General features: G+C 48.6%; 1 protein-coding gene across 1 annotated transcript in view; it reads left to right on the forward strand.

The window, feature by feature from the left end:
* Nucleotides 1-20,861, forward strand: part of LOC124014849 (E3 ubiquitin-protein ligase RNF43-like) — a 252,329-nt gene extending 231,468 nt beyond the window's left edge. The window contains exons 4-9 of the mRNA XM_046329869.1: nucleotides 1,682-1,756; nucleotides 2,308-2,442; nucleotides 9,604-9,705; nucleotides 10,061-10,334; nucleotides 16,802-18,397; nucleotides 18,915-20,861. Coding sequence (XP_046185825.1) covers nucleotides 1,682-1,756; nucleotides 2,308-2,442; nucleotides 9,604-9,705; nucleotides 10,061-10,334; nucleotides 16,802-18,397; nucleotides 18,915-18,940 — 2,208 coding nt within the window. The 3' untranslated portion in view covers nucleotides 18,941-20,861. The remainder of the gene's footprint in view (nucleotides 1-1,681; nucleotides 1,757-2,307; nucleotides 2,443-9,603; nucleotides 9,706-10,060; nucleotides 10,335-16,801; nucleotides 18,398-18,914) is intronic.

Below are 20,861 nucleotides of genomic sequence, written 5' to 3' on the forward strand. Positions count from 1 at the left end.
GAACAGACTGGGAGGCAGGTTGGTTGACCTGGGCTGGAGCAGACTTGGAGGCTTGTAGGTTGGCCTGGGCTGGAACAGACTGGGAGGCTTGTCGGTTGACCTGGGCTGGAGCAGACTGGGAGGCTGGTAGGTTGACCTGGGCTGGAGCAGACTGGGGGGCTGGTATTCTGACCTGGGCTGGAACAGACTGGGAGAGGTCAAATGTTTTCTGTAAGTCTTCACAAGATTTTCACACACTGTTGCTGTTATTTTGGCCCATTCCTCCATGCAGATCTCCTCTAGAGCAGTGATGTTTTGGAGCTGTTGCTGGGAAACACCGACTTTCAACTCCCTCCAAAAATGTTCTATGGGGTTGAGATCTGGAGACTGGCTAGGCCACTCCAGGACCTTGAAATGCTTCTTACGAAGCCACTCCTTCGTTGCCCGGGCGGTGTGTTTGGGATCATTGTCATGCTGAAAGACCCAGCCACGTTTCATCTTCAATGCCCTTGCTGATGGAAGGTTTTCATTCGAAATCTCACGACTCATGGCCCCATTCATTCTTTCCTTTACACGGATCAGTCGTCCTGGTCCCTTTGCAGAAAAACAGCCCCACAGCATGATGTTTCCACCCCCATGCTTCACAGTAGGTATGGTGTTCTTTGGATGCAACTCATCATTCTTTGTCCTCCAAACACGACGAGTTGAGTTTTTACCAAAAAGTTATATTTTGGTTTCATCTGACCATATGACATTCTCCCAATCTTCTTCTGGATCATCCAAATGCTCTCTAGCAAACTTCAGACGGGACATGTACTGGCTTAAGCAGGGGGACACGTCTGGCACTGCAGGATTTGAGTCCCTGGCGGCGTAGTGTCTTACTGATGGTAGGCTTTGTTACTTTGGTCCCAGCTCTCTGCAGGTCATTCACTAGGTTCCCCCGTGTGGTTCTGGGATTTTTGCTCACCGTTCTTGTGATCATTTTGACCCCACGGGGTGAGATCTTGCGTGGAGCCCCAGATCGAGGGAGATTATCAGTGGTCTTGTATATTTCCATTTCCTAATAATTGCTCCCACAGTTGATTTCTTCAAACCAAGCTACTTACCTATTGCAGACTCAGAAGTTACAGGTCTGAGAGAGCCAGAAATCTTGCTTGTTTGTAGGTGACCAAATACTTATTTTCCACCATAATTTGCAAATAAATTCATTAAAAATCCTACAATGTGATTTTCAGTTTTTTTTCTTCTCATTTTGTCTGTCATAGTTGAAGTGTACCTATGATGAAAATTACAGGCCTCTCTCATTTTTTAATTGGGAGAACTTGCACTGTATGTAGGGATCCAGATGTTGTCCTTTTGTACTTCTGTTGTCTTTCTATTGTGTTGTTAACTATCTATTTATTAGTTCGCTAGCTAGTTTCTTTTTGAAGAGTCCCTACAACTGGTAAACAGTCCAGCTGGCACAATTTTATAAAAATAGTTACTTTTTCTTCTTCATTTGTTGCTTGTTTTGTCTCCCATTCATTCTTGCAGTTTTCCTTTGTTTTTTCCAATTTCAATATTTGTAGGACCTCATTTTTTCAGCAGCTGCTGCTCAACTTGGAACTCTCTCTCTCTCTCTCTCTCTCTCTCTCTCTCTCTCTCTCTCTCTCTCTCTCTCTCTCTCTCTCTCTCTCTCTCTCTCTCTCTCTCTCTCTCTCAGGCACGCCTGGCGCTGGAGCGAGGGGCTCAGGCTGTCATCTTTGATGTCACCGATGATGTCAACGCTAAGTTCCAGGTGAGGAGCCCCATCCGCGAGAGCAGAGGACAGTAATGTTGCATAGACTGAGCTGAAAAAAACATTCTGTGTCTTCCCCTTCTTGTGTGTATTCCTCCAACACACACACACACCTACACACACCTACACACACCTACACACACACCTACACACACACACACACACACACACACACACACACACACACACACACACACACACACACACACACACACACACACACACACACACACACACACACACACACACCCCTACACGCACACACCCCTACACGCACACACACACACACACACACACACACACACACACACACACACACACACACACACACACACACACACACACACACACACACACACACACACACACACCCCTACACTCACTCACACACACACACACACCCCTACATGCACACACACACACCCCTACACTCACACACACACACACCCCTACATGCACACACACACACACACACACACCTACATGCACACACACACCCCTACATGCACACACACACACACACACCCCTACATGCACACACACACGTGTAGCTGCATGATTCAGATTCCCTGCTGCGTCCGGTGGTGCTGATGCAGGCTGAGGATGCTGAGACGCTGATGGAACTGGTCAACAGGAACGAGGAGGCCAGCGTCCGCATCGACATCAAGAGGGAGGACCCCAAATGGGTAGGGACATACATACATGGGGAATAGCATATCAAGAGCTTGTTAGTTACATTCTCCCATTCTATACTATGAAGTATACATCTATAGTAAAAGCCCTATTCCTCTACTAGTTTGACATTGGCCCCTCCCCCTGAGAACCATGGTAACAGGACCCCGGCAACGGGAGGTAAACAGAGGATAGGCTGTTGGAGGTAGTAGTTATTTTTTTATTTTTTTATTCACCTTTATTTAACCAGGTAGGCCAGTTGAGAACAAGTTCTCATTTACAACTGCGACCTGGCCAAGATAAATCAAAGTAGTGCAACACAAACAACAACACAGAGTTACACATGGAATAAACAAATGTACAGTCAATAACACAATAGAAAAATCTACACACAGTGTGTGCAAAATGTAGTAAGGAGGTAAAGCAATAAATAGGTAGGAGATGGGCGAAATAATGACAATTTAGTCATTAAACACTGGAGTGATAGATGAATGTGCAACTAGAGATACTGGGGTGCAAAGGAGCAAATAAATAACAGTATGGGGATGAGGTAGTTGGATGGGCTGTTTACAGATGGGCTGTTTACAGATGGGCTGTGTACAGGTGCAATGATCTGTGAGCTGCTGTGACAGCTAGAGCTTAAAGCTGGTGAGGGAGATATGAGTCTCCACTTTCAATGATTTTTGCAATTCGTTCCAGTCATTGGCAGCAGAGAACGGGAAGGAAAGGCGGCCAAAAGGAGGAATTGGCTTTGGGGGTGACCAGTGAAATATACCTGCTGGAGCGCGTGCTACGGGTGGGTGTTGCTATGGTGACCAGTGAGATATACCTGCTGGAGCGCGTGCTACGGGTGGGTGTTGCTATGGTGACCAGTGAGATATACCTGCTGGAGCGCGTACTACGGGTGGGTGTTGCTACGGTGACCAGTGAAATATACCTGCTGGAGCGCGTGCTACGAGTGGGTGTTGCTATGGTGACCAGTGAGATATACCTGCTGGAGCGCGTGCTACGGGTGGGTGTTGCTATGGTGACCAGTGAAATATACCTGCTGGAGCGCGTGCTACGAGTGGGTGTTGCTATGGTGACCAGTGAAATATACCTGCTGGAGCGCGTGCTACGGGTGGGTGTTGCTATGGTGACCAGTGAGATATACCTGCTGGAGCGCGTGCTACGGGTGGGTGTTGCTATGGTGACCAGTGAGATATACCTGCTGGAGCGCGTGCTACGGGTGGGTGTTGCTACGGTGACCAGTGAAATATACCTGCTGGAGCGCGTGCTACGAGTGGGTGTTGCTATGGTGACCAGTGAGATATACCTGCTGGAGCGCGTGCTACGGGTGGGTGTTGCTATGGTGACCAGTGAAATATACCTGCTGGAGCGCGTGCTACGAGTGGGTGTTGCTATGGTGACCAGTGAAATATACCTGCTGGAGCGCGTGCTACGGGTGGGTGTTGCTATGGTGACCAGTGAAATATACCTGCTGGAGCGCGTGCTACGGGTGGGTGTTGCTATGGTGACCAGTGAAATATACCTGCTGGAGCGCATACTACGGGTGGGTGTTGCTATGGTGACCAGTGAGATATACCTGCTGGAGCGCGTGCTACGGGTGGGTGTTGTTATGGTGACCAGTGAGCTGAGATAAGGCGGTGCTTTACCTAGTAAAGACTTATAGATGACCTGGAGCCAGTGGGTTTGGTGACGAAATATGAAGCGAGGGCCAGCCAACGAGAGCATACAGGTCGCAGTGGTGGGGAATATATAGGGCTTGGTGACAAAATGGATGGCACTGTGATAGTGCTGAGTAGAGTGTTGGAGGCTATTTTGACATCGCCGAAGTCAAGGATCGGTAGGATAGTCAGTTTTACGAGGGTATGTTTGGCAGCATGAGGGAAGGAGGCTTTTGTCACGCCTTGGTCATTGTATTTTGTGTTTTCGTTATATGTTTGGTCAGGCCAGGGTGTGACATATGTTGGGGTTCGTATTGGGGTTTTTGTAATTATTGGGATTACGGCTGAGTAGGGGTGTTGCATAGGCTTGGCTGCCTGAGGCGGTTCTCAATCAGAGTCAGGTGATTCTCGTTGTCTCTGATTGGGAACCGTATTTAGGTAGCCTGAGTTTCGCTTTGTATTTCGTGGGTGATTGTTCCTGTCTCTGTGTAGTTTCACCAGATAGGCTGTAATAGGTTTCACGTTCCGTTTGTTGTTTTGCATTTTCTAAGTCAGAACCGTCCAGAGTAGTGATGCTGGATGGGCGGGCACGTGCGGGCAGCGATTGGTTGAAGAGCATGGATTTAGTTTCACTTGCATTTAAGAGCAGTTGGAGGCCACGGAAGGAAAGTTGTATTGCATTGAAGCTCGACTGGAGGTTAATTAACACAGTGTACAAAGAAGGGCCAGAAGTATACAGAATGGTGTCATCTGCGTAGAGGTGGATCAGAGAATCACCAGCAGCAAGAGATACATCATTGATGTATACAGAGAAAAGAGTCGGCCCGAGAATTGAACCCTGTGGCACCCCCATAGAGACTGCCAGAGGTCCGGACATGTCCTCCGATTTGACACACTGGACTCTGTCTGAGAAGTAGTTGGTGAACCAGGCTGAAGTAGTTGGTGAACCAGGCAAGGCAGTCATTTGAGAAACCATTGCTGTTGAGTTTGCCGATAAGAATGTGGTGATCGATAGAGTCGAAAGCCTTGGCCAGGTCTATGAATACGGCTGCACAGTAATGTCTCTTATCGATGGGGGTTATGATGTCGTTTAGGACCTTGAGCGTGGCTGAGGTACATCCATGACCAGCTCATAAACTAGATTGCATAGCGGAGAAGGTGTGGTGGGATTCGGAATGGTCGGTGATCTGTTTGTTCACTTGGCTTTTGACGACCTTAGAAAGGCAGGGTAGGATAGATATAGGTCTGTAACAGTTTGGGTCTAGTGTCTCCCCCTTTGAAGAGGGGGAGACAGCTTTCCAATCTTTGGGGATCTCAGACGATACGAAAGAGAGGTTGAACAGGCTAGTAAATAGGGGGTTGCAACAATTGCAGCGGATCATTTTAGAAAGAGAGGGTCCAGATTGTCTAGCCCAGCTGATTTGTAGGGTCAAGATTTTGCAGCTCTTTCAGAACATCAGCTATCTGGATTTGGGTGAAGGAGAAATTTGGGGAGGCTGGGGCAAGTTGCTGTGGGGGTTGGGTTAGCCAGGTGGAAAGCATAGCCAGCCGTAGAAAAATGCTTATTGAAATTCTCAATTATCATGGATTTTTCGGTGGTAACCGTGTTTCCTAGCCTAAATGGGCAGCTGGGAGGAGGTGCTCTTATTCTCCATGGACTTTACAGAACTTCCCAGAACACTAAATGTAAAATGTTCCTGTTTTGATGAATTTAATGGAGTGAGTTAGGTCTGCTCTATACCAAATTAGCATACCCCCTGGGTCACTTCCCTGTTTCACACCTGGTAGTTTGGTGGATGGGACTACCAGCTCTCTGTAACCTAGAGGGCAACCAGTGGGTCCGTCTCCTCTATACCATGGTTCTTGTAGGATGATAATGTCTGTATTTCTGATTTATTTGGTGAAGTCCAGGTTCCTGCTCTTTAGGTCAAAGGCAGATGACCTCAGGCCTTGGATATTCCAGGATGAGAAGTGAAGGCTTTGTGGTCCATAAAGTGTCCAATGTTGTTGGTCGTGTGGTTTGGCCTCAGACCAGTAAGTGTGAGCAGAGCCTGCTGAGCATCTGGTACATGCCATTGGCTTGGACTTGCCTGCTCACGACCTGGGCGTATGTGTGACTGTTGAGGCCCTCTTTGCAGGGGTGGGGTGCATGGGGTGGGCAGGAGGGGCATAGTTCTGATCTGAGGGGGCCTAAATGGTGTGTGGGCATGGTTGACTTGGGGGGGTGTTGATTAGTTGGGGTGGGGGTGTGTATGTGGCTGGTGGTGCTGTGGTCTGGATGTAGGTCCTCTCAGCGTGGGTCCTCTACGTGTAGGTCCAGGGGGGGTCTCGCTGTTCTGGGAGAGTCTCGCTGGTCTGTGCGGGGTGTCTATTGATTTGTTGCTCCTGTGTGAAGTGTTGGGGCTGCGTTTGAGAGCGATGTCCTTTAGAGTCCGGGCGAAGGTGGGCACTGCTGCCTTGTATAGGTGGACCTGGTCATAAGGGCTGAAGTCCAGGGTGGAGGGGTGGAGGGGTGGAGGGGTGGGCCAGGTAAACATTAGGTTTTGAGGCAGAGTCACGGGAAATACTTGCGTTTACTGGCTGTATGGTGACAGGGTGGAAGTATTTTTTGTGGTAGCAGGGTGGAGATAACCACTTGTGCATCTACACCTGCATTGCTTGCTGTTTGGGGTTTTAAGCTGGGTTTCTGTACAGCACTTTGAGATATCAGCTGATGTACGAAGGGCTTTATAAATACATTTGATTTGATTTGCATTGGGGAAAGTAGAAGAAGACTTTTCAATCACTCCCTTTCCTGCTGTGCTCTCAGGTCGTTTGTGCCTGTGTGTATTATTATGTGGCTGGCTGAACCTAGTTGGTCCTCAGACAGAAGGTCTAGGGTGCGCTGGGTGACCCTAGTTGGTCCTCAGACAGAAGGTCTAGGGCGCGCTGGCTGAACCTAGTTGGTCCTCAGACAGAAGGTCTAGGGCGCGCTGGGTGTTTGGACACCAGAGTTTAGACACACTGTGTTTGGGAAAAAGTTGATTTTCCTGTATATATTTATAATATGAGTCCATAAGGAGTACAATCTGTGTCTTGAGTTTGTCCTCAGTGGGTGTGTGGGTGTGTGTGTGTGGGGGGGGGGGGTGTTGTCAGAAGGGCTATCAGGGTGGCTGACAGGGGGTGCTCAGAGGGGGTGAGAGCCGCTGGGCTTGGGGTTCTTCATATATCTGTTCTGCTGGCATCTCTGTGGGGGTGGCCACCTCTCTAGTGGGTTGTTCTCTGTCACACACCATCCCCCTCAACTTCTCCTCCATCCTCCTCACCCTCTCCTCCAGCAGTCTGATCCTCTCCTCCATCCCCCTCACCCTCTCCTCCATCCTCCTCACCCTCTCCTCCAGCAGTCTGATCCTCTCCTCCATCCCCTCACCCTCTCCTCCATCCCCCTCACCCTCTCCTCCATCCCCTCACCCTCTCCTCCATCCCCCTCACCCTCTCCTCCATCCTCCTCACCCTCTCCTCCAGCAGTCTGATCCTCTCCTCCATCCCCTCACCCTCTCCTCCATCCCCCTCACCCTCTCCTCCATCCCCCTCACCCTCTCCTCCATCCCCCTCACCCTCTCCTCCATCCTCCTCACCCTCTCCCCCATCCTCCTCACCCTCTCCTCCATCCCCCTCACCCTCTCCTCCATCCCCCTCACCCTCTCCTCCATCCCCCTCACCCTCTCCTCCATCCCCCTCACCCTCTCCTCCATCCCCCTCACCCTCTCCTCCATCCTCCTCACCCTCTCCTCCAGCAGTCTGATCCTCTCCTCTAGTCCTCTGTTCTTCTCCTGCTCTTGCTTTTTTTTTATTGTTGATGTTGTCTCACCACAGTCCAGAGTGCAGATGTGTCTCTCTCCACCTCCAGCTCTCCTGGTCTGGTTAAGAGGGTGATGTTGTGCTGGACTGTTGTCTGGGTCTGGTTAAGAGGGTGTTGTTGTGCTGGACTGTTGTCTGGGTCTGGTTAAGAGGGTGATGTTGTGCTGGACTGTTGTCTGGGTCTGGTTAACAGGGTGATGTTGTGCTGGACTGTTGTCTGGGTCTGGTTAACAGGGTGATGTTGTGCTGGACTGTTGTCTGGGTCTGGTTAACAGGGTGATGTTGTGCTGGACTGTTGTCTGGGTCTGGTTAACAGGGTGATGTTGTGCTGGACTGTTGTCTGGGTCTGGTTAACAGGGTGATGTTGTGCTGGACTGTTGTCTGGGTCTGGTTAAGAGGGTGATGTTGTGCTGGACTGTTGTCTGGGTCTGGTTAACAGGGTGATGTTGTGCTGGACTGTTGTCTGGGTCTGGTTAACAGGGTGATGTTGTGCTGGACTGTTGTCTGGGTCTGGTTAAGAGGGTGATGTTGTGCTGGACTGTTGTCTGGGTCTGGTTAAGAGGGTGATGTTGTGCTGGACTGTTGTCTGGGTCTGGTTAAGAGGGTGATGTTGTGCTGGACTGTTGTCTGGGTCTGGTTAAGAGGGTGATGTTGTGCTGGACTGTTGTCTGTGTCTGGTTAAGAGGGTGATGTTGTGCTGGACTGTTGTCTGGGTCTGTGCTGACTGGAGTGCAAACACCTGCTGTTCCAGCTCCACCTGCCTTACCTCCAGCTTGGTAAATGTATCCTTCATTTCAATGAGGGAGTAGTACTCTGTTTGGGGTTGGCCTGTACCATTACTGTTCCAGACTTATAGAGATCTCCTTCTTTCTCTCTCTCTTGATCTCTCTCTCTGTCTCTCTCTCTCTCTCTGTCTCTGTCTCTCTCTCTCTCTCTCTCTCTCTCTCTTTCTCTCTCTCTCTCTCTCTCTCTCTCTCTCTCTCTCTCTCTCTCTCTCTCTCTCTCTCTCTCTCTCTCTCTCTCTCTCTCTCTCTCTCTCTCTCTCTCTCTCTCTCTCTCTCTCTCTCTCTCTCTCTCTCTCTCTCTCTCTCTCTCTCTCTCTCTCTCTCTCTCTCTCTCTCTCTCTCTCTCTCTCTCTCTGACATTTACTCAGGAGGTGCTGACCTGTTGCACCCTCTACAACCACTGTGATTATTATTATTTGACCCAGCTGGTCATTTATGAACATTTGAACATCTTGTTCATGTTCTGTTATAATCTCCACCCGGCACAGCCAGAAGAGGACTGGCCACCCCTCAGAGCCTGGTTCCTCTCTTCCTAGGTTCCTGACTTTCTAGGGAGTTTTTCCTAGCCACCGTGCTTCTACACCTGCATTGCTTGCTGTTTGGGGTTTTAGGCTGGGTTTCTGTACAGCACTTTGAGATATCAGCTGATGTAAATGGCTATATAAATACATTTGATTCTCTCTCTCTCTCTCTCTCTCTCTCTCTCTCTCTCTCTCTCTCTCTCTCTCTCTCTCTCTCTCTCTCTCTCTCTCTCTCTCTCTCTCTCTCTCTCTGTCTCTCTCCTGTCTCTCTCTGTCTCTCTCCTCTCTCTCTCTCTCTCTCTCTCTCTCTCTCTGTCTCTCTCTCTCTCTCCTCTCTCTGTCTCTCTCTCCTCTCTTTCCAGGCCCACTATGATGTTGTTGTCCTGCTCACTATTGTCCTTGCTATTCTGGCCATCGTTTCGATCTTTGCTTTCCGGTATCGATGCAAATCCAGCAGAACCTGGGTGAGTCAGTCAACAACACCAGTCTCAATGTATCTGTCTTTATCTATCAATACCAAGGTCTTTATCTCTGCAGAATACAGCCATCTTAAAAGTGGATTGTCTTTATCTCTGCAGAATACAGCCATCTTAAAAGTGGATTGTCTTTATCTCTGCATAATACAGCCATCTTAAAAGTGGTTTAGCGTAAGTCCTCAAACTGTAGACCAAACACTAAGGATAGTGGCCACTGTATATACAACTGAAACATTCACCAGAATATCTCCCTGGAATTTGAACTTTGACCCAGTCTCAGTCCATTCTGAGGTTACGTTTCTCTAACCTCCATCCCACACGGCTTGTTCCTCTACGACCACAGGACTCAGTCCACCAGCAGACGATGCGAGCCATCAGTCGTCTGGAGACGCGGATGTACAGCTCTCAGGGCTGCGGGGGCTCACAGCGCCACCGTGGGGGCTGGGGGTCTAATAGCAGCTCGAACTCCAGCCCCGTCTGTGCCATCTGTCTGGATGAGTTCCTGGAGGGACAGGACTTGAGGATCATCTCGTGTGCTCATGAGTTCCATAAGGAGTGTGTGGACCCCTGGCTACTGCAGCACCGAACCTGTCCCCTCTGCATGCACAACATCATGGGTAAGGACATGACATAGCCACGAGGGTTTGTGGTCAACATCATGGGTAAGGACATGACATAGCCACGAGGGTTTGTGGTCAACGAGGGTTTGTGGTCAACATCATGGGTAAGGACATGACATAGCCACGAGGGTTTGTGGTCAACATCATGGGTAAGGACATGACATAGCCACGAGGGTTTGTGGTCAACATCATGGGTAAGGACATGACATAGCCACGAGGGTTTGTGGTCAACATCATGGGTAAGGACATGACATAGCCACGAGGGTTTGTGGTCAACATCATGGGTAAGGACATGACATAGCCACGAGGGTTTGTGGTCAACATCATGGGTAAGGACATGACATAGCCACGAGGGTTTGTGGTCAACATCATGGGTAAGGACATGACATAGCCACGAGGGTTTGTGGTCAACATCATGGGTAAGGACATGACATAGCCACGAGGGTTTGTGGTCAACATCATGGGTAAGGACATGACATAGCCACGAGGGTTTGTGGTCAACATCATGGGTAAGGACATGACATAGCCACGAGGGTTTGTGGTCAACATCATGGGTAAGGACATGACATAGGGTTTGTGGTCAACATCATGGGTAAGGACATGACATAGCCACGAGGGTTTGTGGTCAACATCATGGGTAAGGACATGACATAGCCACGAGGGTTTGTGGTCAACATCATGGGTAAGGACATGACATAGCCACGAGGATTTGTGGTCAACATCATGGGTAAGGACATGACATAGCCACGAGGGTTTGTGGTCAACATCATGGGTAAGGACATGACATAGCCACGAGGGTTTGTGGTCAACATCATGGGTAAGGACATGACATAGCCACGAGGGTTTTTGGTCAATGGTTTTTACTAGATTACTTGTAGTTTTTCCATGTAGTTTTTCCATGTTGTTTGTATGTGATGTTTGTAATGACTTGGTGCTGCCTATCTTGGCCAGGACGCTCTTGAAAAATAGATTTTAAATCTCAATGAGCCCTTCCTGGTTTAATAAAGGTTCAATAGAAAATAAATAAAATAGGGGAGCTCTGTGTCTGTCTGTCTGTCTGTCTGTCTGTCTGTCTGTCTGTCTGTCTGTCTGTCTGTCTGTCTGTCTGTCTGTCTGTCTGTCTGTCTGTCTGTCTGTCTGTCTGTCTGTCTGTCTGTCTGTCTGTCTGTCTGTCTGTCTGTCTGTCTGTCTGTCTGTCTGTCTGTCTGTCTGTCTGTCTGTCTGTCTGTCTGACTGACTGACTGACTGACTGACTGACTGACTGACTGACTGACTGTGTTTTTTATTTTATTTTTATTTCACCTTTATTTAACCAGGTAGGCAAGTTGAGAACAAGTTCTCATTTACAATTGCGACCTGGCCAAGATAAAGCAAAGCAGTTCGACAGAGAGTTACACATGGAGTAAAACAAACATACAGTCAATAATACAGTATAAACAAGTCTATATACAATGTGAGCAAATGAGGTGAGAAGGGAGGTAAAGGCAAAAAAGGCCATGGTGGCAAAGTAAATACAATATAGCAAGTAAAACACTGGAATGGTAGTTTTGCAATGGAAGAATGTGCAAAGTAGAAATAAAAATAATGGGGTGCAAAGGAGCAAAATAAATAAATTAATTAAATACAGTTGGGAAAGAGGTAGTTGTTTGGGCTAAATTATAGGTGGGCTATGTACAGGTGCAGTAATCTGTAAGATGCTCTGACAGTTGGTGCTTAAAGCTAGTGAGGGAGATAAGTGTTTCCAGTTTCAGAGATTTTTGCAGTTCGTTCCAGTCACTGGCAGCAGAGAACTGGAAGGAGAGGCGGCCAAAGAAAGAATTGGTTTTGGGGGTGACCAGAGAGATATACCTGCTGGAGCGTGTGCTACAGGTGGGAGATGCTATGGTGACCAGCGAGCTGAGATAAGGGGGACTTTACCTAGCAGGGTCTTGTAGATGACATGGAGCCAGTGGGTTTGGCGACGAGTATGAAGCGAGGGCCAGCCAACGAGAGCGTACAGGTCGCAATGGTGGGTAGTATATGGGGCTTTGGTGACAAAACGGATTGCACTGTGATAGACTGCATCCAATTTGTTGAGTAGGGTATTGGAGGCTATTTTGTAAATGACATCGCCAAAGTCGAGGATTGGTAGGATGGTCAGTTTTACAAGGGTATGTTTGGCAGCATGAGTGAAGGATGCTTTGTTGTGAAATAGGAAGCCAATTCTAGATTTAACTTTGGATTGGAGATGTTTGATATGGGTCTGGAAGGAGAGTTTACAGTCTAACCAGACACCTAAGTATTTGTAGTTGTCCACGTATTCTAAGTCAGAGCCGTCCAGAGTAGTGATGTTGGACAGGCGGGTAGGTGCAGGTAGCGATCGGTTGAAGAGCATGGATTTAGTTTTACTTGTATTTAAGAGCAATTGGAGGCCATGGAAGGAGAGTTGTATGGCATTGAAGCTTGCCTGGAGGGTTGTTAACACAGTGTCCAAAGAAGGGCCGGAAGTATACAGAATGGTGTCGTCTGCGTAGAGGTGGATCAGGGACTCACCAGCAGCAAGAGCGACCTCATTGATGTATACAGAGAAGAGAGTCGGTCCAAGAATTGAACCCTGTGGCACCCCCATAGAGAATGCCAGAGGTCCGGACAGCAGACCCTCCGATTTGACACACTGAACTCTATCAGAGAAGTAGTTGGTGAACTAGGCGAGGCAATCATTTGAGAAACCAAGGCTGTCAAGTCTGCCGATGAGGATGTGGTGGTTGACAGAATCGAAATCCTTGGCCAGATCAATGAATACGGCTGCACAGTAATGTTTCTTATCGATGGCGGTTAAGATATCGTTTAGGACCTTGAGCGTGGCTGAGGTGCACCCATGACCAGCTCTGAAACCAGATTGCATAGCAGAGAAGGTATGGTTAGATTCGAAATGGTCGGTAATCTGTTTGTTGACTTGGCTTTCGAAGACCTTAGAAAGGCATGGTAGGATAGATATAGGTCTGTAGCAGTTTGGGTCAAGAGTGTCCCCCCCTTTGAAGAGGGGGATGACCGCAGCTGCTTTCCAATCTTTGGGAATCTCAGACGACACGAAAGAGAGGTTGAACAGGCTAGTAATAGGGGTGGCAACAATTTCGGCAGATAATTTTAGAAAGAAAGGGTCCAGATTGTCTAGCCCAGCTGATTTGTAGGGGTCCAGATTTTTCAGCTCTTTCAGAACATCAGCAGAATGGATTTGGGAGAAGGAGAAATGGGGAAGGCTTGGGCGAGTTGCTGTTGGGGGTGCAGTGCTGTTGACCGAGGTAGGAGTAGCCAGGTGGAAAGCATGGCCAGCCGTAGAAAAATGCTTATTGAAATTCTCAATTATGGTGGATTTATCAGTGGTGACAGTGTTTCCTATCTTCAGTGCAGTGGGCAGCTGGGAGGAGGTGTTCTTATTCTCCATAGACTTTACAGTGTCCCAGAACTTTTTTGAGTTAGTGTTGCAGGAAGCAAATTTCTGCTTGAAAAAGCTAGCCTTGGCTTTTCTAACTGCCTGTGTATAACGGTTTCTAGCTTCCCTGAATAGCTGCATATCACGGGGGCTGTTCGATGCTAATGCAGAACGCCATAGGATGTTTTTGTGTTGGTTAAGGGCAGTCAGGTCTGGGGAGAACCAAGGGCTATATCTGTTCCTGGTTCTAAATTTCTTGAATGGGGCATGTTTATTTAAGATGGTTAGGAAGGCATTTAAAAAAAAATATCCAGGCATCCTCTACTGACGGGATGAGATCAATATCCTTCCAGGATACCCCGGCCAGGTCGATTAGAAAGGCCTGCTCGCTGAAGTGTTTCAGGGAGCGTTTTACAGTGATGAGTGGAGGTCGTTTGACCGCTGACCCATTACGGATGCAGGCATTGAGGCAGTGATCGCTGAGATCTTGGTTGAAGACAGCAGAGGTGTATTTAGAGGGGAAGTTGGTTAGGATGATATCTATGAGGGTGCCCGTGTTTAAGGCTTTGGGGGGGTACCTGGTAGGTTCATTGATAATTTGAGTGAGATTGAGGGCATCAAGTTTAGATTGTAGGATGGCTGGGGTGTTAAGCATGTTCCAGTTTAGGTCGCCTAGCAGCACGAGCTCTGAAGATAGATGGCGGGGCAATCAGTTCACATATGGTGTCCAGAGCACAGCTGGGGGCAGAGGGTGGTCTATAGCAGGCGGCAACGGTGAGAGACTTCTTTTTAGAGAGGTGGATTTTTAGAAGTAGAAGTTCAAATTGTTTGGGTACAGACCTGGATAGTAGGACAGAACTCTGCAGGCTATCTTTGCAGTAGATTGCAACACCGCCCCCTTTGGCAGTTCTATCTTGTCTGAAAATGTTGTAATTTGGAATTAAATTTTCAGAATTTTTGGTGGTCTTCCTAAGCCAGGATTCAGACACAGCTAGAACATCCGGGTTGGTAGAGTGTGCTAAAGCAGTGAATAGAACAAACTTAGGGAGGAGGCTTCTAATGTTAACATGCATGAAACCAAGGCTATTACGGTTACAGAAGTCATCAAAAGAGAGCGCCTGGGGAATAGGAGTGGAGCTAGGCATTGCAGGGCCTGGATTCACCTCTACATCGCCAGAGGAACATAGGAGGAGAAGAATAAGGGTACGGCTAAAAGCAATAAGAATTGGTCGTCTATAACGTCTGGAACAGAGAGTAAAAGGAGGTTTCTGGGGGCGATAAAATAGCATCAAGGTATAATGTACAGACAAATGTATGGTAGGATGTGAATACAGTGGAGGTAAACCTAGGTAATGAGTGATGAAGAGAGAGATATTGTCTCTAGAAACATAATTGAAACCAGGAGATGTCATTGCATGTGTGGGTGGTGGAACTAATAAATTGGATAATGTATAGTGAGCAGGACTAGAGGCTCTACAGTGAAATAAGCCAATAAACACTAACCAGAACAGCAATGGACAAGACATATTGACATTAAGGAGAGGCATCCTTAGTCGAGTGATCAAAAGAGTCCAGAGAGTGGAGTGGTTGTTTTGGGGTTCACGGCGATTTAGACAGCTAGCCAGGACATCGGTAGCAAGCTAGCATAGGATGGAGGTCTGTTGTTAGCCACCTCTTGCGTTCCGTCAGTAGATTAGTGGGGTTCCGTGTGGTAGAGGGAATTAGTCCAAATCACACAACAACAAAAATAAAATAAAAACAATAGATATAGTTATAGAGGCCCAAGAATAAACATAATAATAATAATAAAAATAAATAAATTGTCCGATTGTCTATTCTGAGAGCTGCCGGTAAGACAGCTAACGGTTAGCAGGCCGCAGATGGGCGTTCAGGTAACGTCGAGACGGAGGAGCCAGCCGGATCTCCTTCGGGTAGACAACGTCGGCAGTCCAGTTGTGAAGGCCCGGTGGGGCTCCGCGTAGGCTGTAAAACGGGTCCGGATAGGTGACTGCAGCCCAGGAGTGATTGACGGAGCTCAGGAGTGATTTACGGAGCTGGCTAGCTCCGGAGTAATTGATGTTTGCTCCGGAATCGACGAGAGCAGATAGACACACGGATAGCAGCTGGCTAGCTGTGAGATCCGGGAATGAATGTCCAGAGAGCAGTTGAAATCCAAGGACATGGAGAGAAAAATTGGTCCGGTATGTTCCGTTCCGAGCCGCGCTGCGCCGTACAAAACTGGCGATAGATTTTCAAGCTAAAGGATAGCTGATGACCACAAACCGTGGTTAGCTGAATACTAACGATTTGCCAGTAAAGAAGCTAACTAGCTTCTGAACTAGCTTCTGATTAGCTTCTAGCTAGCTCCTGGCTAGCTTCTGGCTAGCTTCTTGGAGTTTCTGGCTAGCATCTGGCTAGCTTCTGGCTAGCTTCTTGGAGGATTGCAGATTTGAGGTAAATAATACTTATTTATAAATATAAATTGGTGAGGCGGGTTGCAGGAGAGTGTTTTGAATATGAGTTGATGGAAAATAAAAAAATGTATGTGAAAAAAAGTTGTAAATATATATATATATACAGGACACGACAAGACGAGGACAAAAGACGTCTGAACTGCTATGCCATCTCGGGAGAATATGTCGTGTCTGTCTGTCTGTCTGTCTGTCTGTCTGTCTGTCTGTCTGTCTGTCTGTCTGTCTGTCTGTCTGTCTGTCTGTCTGTCTGTCTGTCTGTCTGTCTGTCTGTCTGTCTGTCTGTCTGTCTGTCTGTCTGTCTGTCTGTCTGTCTGTCTGTCTGTCTGTCTGTCTGTCTGTCTGTCTGTCTGTCTGTCTGTCTGTCTGTCTGTCTGTCTGTCTGTCTGTCTGTCTGTCTGTCTGTCTGTCTGTCTGTCTGTCTGTCTGTCTGTCTGTCTGTCTGTCTGTCTGTCTGTCTGTCTGTCTGTCTGTCTGTCTGTCTGTCTGTCTGTCTGTCTGTCTGTCTGTCTGTCTGTCTGTCTGTCTGTCTGTCTGTCTGTCTGCCTGTCTGTCTGACTGTGTGTTGTAATGCTCCACAGGTTCAGAGCTGTCTGGACAGCCACGGAGGACCAGATTACAGCAGACCCCCGAGCACAGCCAGGGTTTCCTCCACACCCACCCCATCCCCTTCTCCATGAGGCCTCACTACCCCCGCGGTCCCTCTGGTCCATATCCCTCCCTGGGCCACTATAGCGGCTCCCCGCCTCTGGACCCCCAGACTCACCGCTTCCTACCTAGCCGGCCCCTGGGCCCTGGTTGCGGATACCTCCACCCTTCAGAGGGCCCCGGAAGGCCCCACAGAGCCGGGGGCAGATGCAAGACAGCAGGCCACCCTATGGAGACCCACTACGGCCCCGGGCCCCGCCGCTCCTGCCACGCCTACAGCTCCGGCTGCCCTTCCCAGCGCAGCGCCTCCAGTTCCAGGCTCCACCACGCCCCCTCCTCTGCTCCCCGCGCCTCCGCAGGGGGAGCCCACAGCCGGGGGAACGGGGGGGGCAGCTGCTCTGGGGGGAGCTACCGGACGGAGCACAGTGGCTACCTGGCTGATGGGCCGGCCAGTGACTCCAGCTCTGGCCCCTGTCACGGCTCCTCCAGTGACTCGGTCCTCAACTGTACAGACGTGTCCCTGCAGGGTGTGTATGGTAGCTGGTCCACGTTCCGCAGCTCCCTGAGCAGTGACTATGATCCGTTTGTGTACTACGGGCCGGGACCGGGACCGACAGGCCGCAGGGACAGCATGGAGGCAGGGGCCCAGAGACCCAGGTCCCTGGATTCAGTGGTGAACAGAGACAGAGGACGAGGAGGAGGAGGAAGAAGAGGAGGGTGCTCTGAGGAACAGCAGCAGGCTGTGTTTAGCCACGTCCACTACCACCGCCACCGTCACCACCACTACCGAGAGGAAGGGGAGAGGGAGCACGCCCAGGGCCAGGGGCCAGGCAGGGGGTCAGACGAGGAGCTGGGGGCTACTGCTTTTGGCCGTGAGTCAGGATCTCCCCCGGCTCTGGACAAAGATTACCCAGTGTGCCCTCTGAAAGACAGCCCCTGTCACTGCCCTAAGGCAGACCACACAGACAGTAGGGGGGCCCATGGCCACGGGACAGAGGGTCAGGGCCATGAGCTCAGCCACCCCTCAGGCCGCCCTCCAGTCCTGGTAACCCCAGCCCCCTTACCACCCCCACCCACCTGCTGTCACCAGGACCACAGCCACGGGGGGTACCCCCACCTGAGGGCAGGCCGGCTGGGCGACTGTGTGCTCGACGGCCCCTCAGTGCGTTTCCAACAGAACCTGGACCTGCAGGACGACTGTAGCATCCACATCCACTATGACCAGGGTTACTGCTGCCCCCCTCCCGACCTGCCCCCCGCTCTGCTCTCCATGCCTGTGCCCCTCATCCTGGACTCTGGAGGAATGAGGCCCCTGGGGGGCCTAGAGGACTGGCCCTGCTGTGGAGGGCCCCACCATGTGGTGTGGCAGAAGCGGGTGCAGCAGGCCCACTCTGATCCCCAGTTGCTGGGGTTCCCTATGGACGTAACCCCACCCCCATCCAGCAGGCGCCACCACGGTCCCCACAGCCCAGCGGACGACCGCAACACAGACTTTTGTTTATACTGCCAAACATTACACAACAATCAGGGTGGGTGTTCAACCAGTCCTTAAACTTTTTTTATATAGCTACATATGATGTGAACAACTGCCATCTTGTTCATAGTTTTCCTCATAGGAATGGTATTCTCTAAGGTCATCGTTTTCCCCATAGGAATGGTATTCTCTAAGGTCATCGTTTTCCCCATAGGAATGGTATTCTCTAAGGTCATCGTTTTCCCCATAGGAATGGTATTCTCTAAGGTCATCGTTTTCCCCATAGGAATGGTATTCTCTAAGGTCATCGTTTTCCCCATAGGAATGGTATTCTCTAAGGTCATCGTTTTTATGTCTTAAGCTCAACTTGTCTTTCCGTTCTTCTTTTGCATTCTATCTCCTCACCTCCGTATCAACCTAATTGGAGGGAAGTTGAATGAATTGCATTTTGGGAAAGAAGATGAGGAATTGAGGAAGAGCCCCATGTGTGTCGTTCTTCCTGACATCCTGTGTGTCATGTCTCTGTGCGTTGGAGAGGTAAATAAACATGTCGTCTTTTTCTCTACCTCCAGGATCCGAGGAGGAGTCCGGCGTGTGAGGACTCGCGAGTTGCATCCCCAACTTCACGCTGCTACGTACACAGGAGCCGGAACGGACAAACACACCATCACGCGGCCATGTTTCTCAAGTCTTCCAAATAATTCCACATTTAATAGCTGCATTCAGACTACACTTCCCAGAATCCCCCAGTCAGTGCTCAGAGTTCCGTCTGTCCCACAATGATCAAAATGAGTCTATGAGATTCTGATTGTTTTTGAAGTTGATTTATTTTGACCATCAATTCAAACAATAAGCACAAGTCATGTATGGACCTCAAATTGCTCTAATTCATTGTTGAATTCCAGTATTTTCAATGTGTTTGAGAGTTTGGGAGTTTTGTTATTGCTTAGTGATTGTGTTTCAAGATGGAGACTGACTGGGAGATGCTGGAAATGTTGTTGTTGTTTTGTTTTTCGTCTTGTTTTTATTTTGTTTTGTAAATTACAGGAATAATTCAATACCAACAAGTTCCCAGGTTGCCTTAGTGACCACAAGGAATGATCACTGCTCAGGGCTCGAGCCTCGATTCACATCACCAAATTCCCCAACTATCTCCCATCATTAGAAATCACACGGACATATTGGATGTCTGATTCCTTGAGTTGTTGATTGAGTACTTAATCGATTATACTACGAGGTACTACTCAGTAATACTTAATATCCTTAAAGTCTTTCATTTGTGTAGATACAGAATGTAGACAAAGCATTGGATCATGTATGACACCCATACATGGAGGTTTCTTGCTCTTTCCAACTCAAATCAGATCCAGCAATGTTTCCCATCGCCGTGGGTTACTAAGGTACTCAGAGCTACGGAAAAGAGACAAGAAGAAACTTATCATTAGGGGAGAACAGTTATTTTCTTAGCTGGACCTACAAGCAAGCAGTGAGAATCCTGAAAGGTCATCCTGAGAGGTCATTAGAGGCTAGTGTGGGGACTTGTGTTGGTTCATTCAATAATGGCAGCTGTTTCCATCACATTTAGTTTGTTTTGTGGTTCCGTAAAAACATTTTTTTTTTTTTTGTAATTGTGTTTTTCATCGTTAAAAGAAAGAACCAGACTGATCTATGTTATTACAAGCTATTTTTGTTTTGCTCGTGTCATTTCTCATGTTGCCAGTGGTTACGTAGTATGTTTGACCTGAGCGCTGGTTTGGTGGCCAGTGAAGGATGGAGGGGCCCTCCACACAGACCTGGGTTCAAACTGTATTTGACATATTTCAAATACTGTAGCTGTGCTTGATTCAGCTTACCTGGCTCCATGGGACCAATGCTATAGTCCTAAAAAATGTAAACCCCGCCCATCTGGCGCGCACTCCAGTAAGGATCAAATATGCAAATGCTCAAGTATGTGAAATATTTCAAATTCTATTTGAACCTAAAGGTAGGTCTGCCACCAGAACAGCAGCGTGGGTGGAGCTTCACTCGGCTCAGAAAGGACATGAACCATGTCATCTGCTCTTCACCCCTGACCCCTGACCTTTACACAACCCTATCGTTGTCCACCAGCAAGGATATTGTCTCCTTTCCATATCCCATCTACCAGCAGCTATAGCTCACCAGGGGTGCCCTTATCTTAAACATTGTAGCAAAATATTATATACAGAATGACTATGTAATAACTGGAGGAAAGCCATGATAATTCATAATTCATTCAACTTTGGGAACATAACATTATTCACGACCAAACATTTACCGAACAAACCTGCGGCCTTAAATAGAAGCCTGGTGCCGTTCGGTCAGCCCTTTCCCCGAATGTCTCACTTGGATCCAACATCCCAGGAGATTAAATGTGTGTAGTTATACAGTACAATGTACAGCACCAGTCAAATGTTTGGACACAACTATTCATTCAAGGGTTTTTCTGTATTTTTACTATTTTCTACATTGTACAATAATAGTGAAGACGTCAAAACAAT

This window comes from Oncorhynchus gorbuscha, linkage group LG02, assembly GCF_021184085.1.
Source record: "Oncorhynchus gorbuscha isolate QuinsamMale2020 ecotype Even-year linkage group LG02, OgorEven_v1.0, whole genome shotgun sequence".
Taxonomy (NCBI): Eukaryota; Metazoa; Chordata; class Actinopteri; order Salmoniformes; family Salmonidae; genus Oncorhynchus; species Oncorhynchus gorbuscha.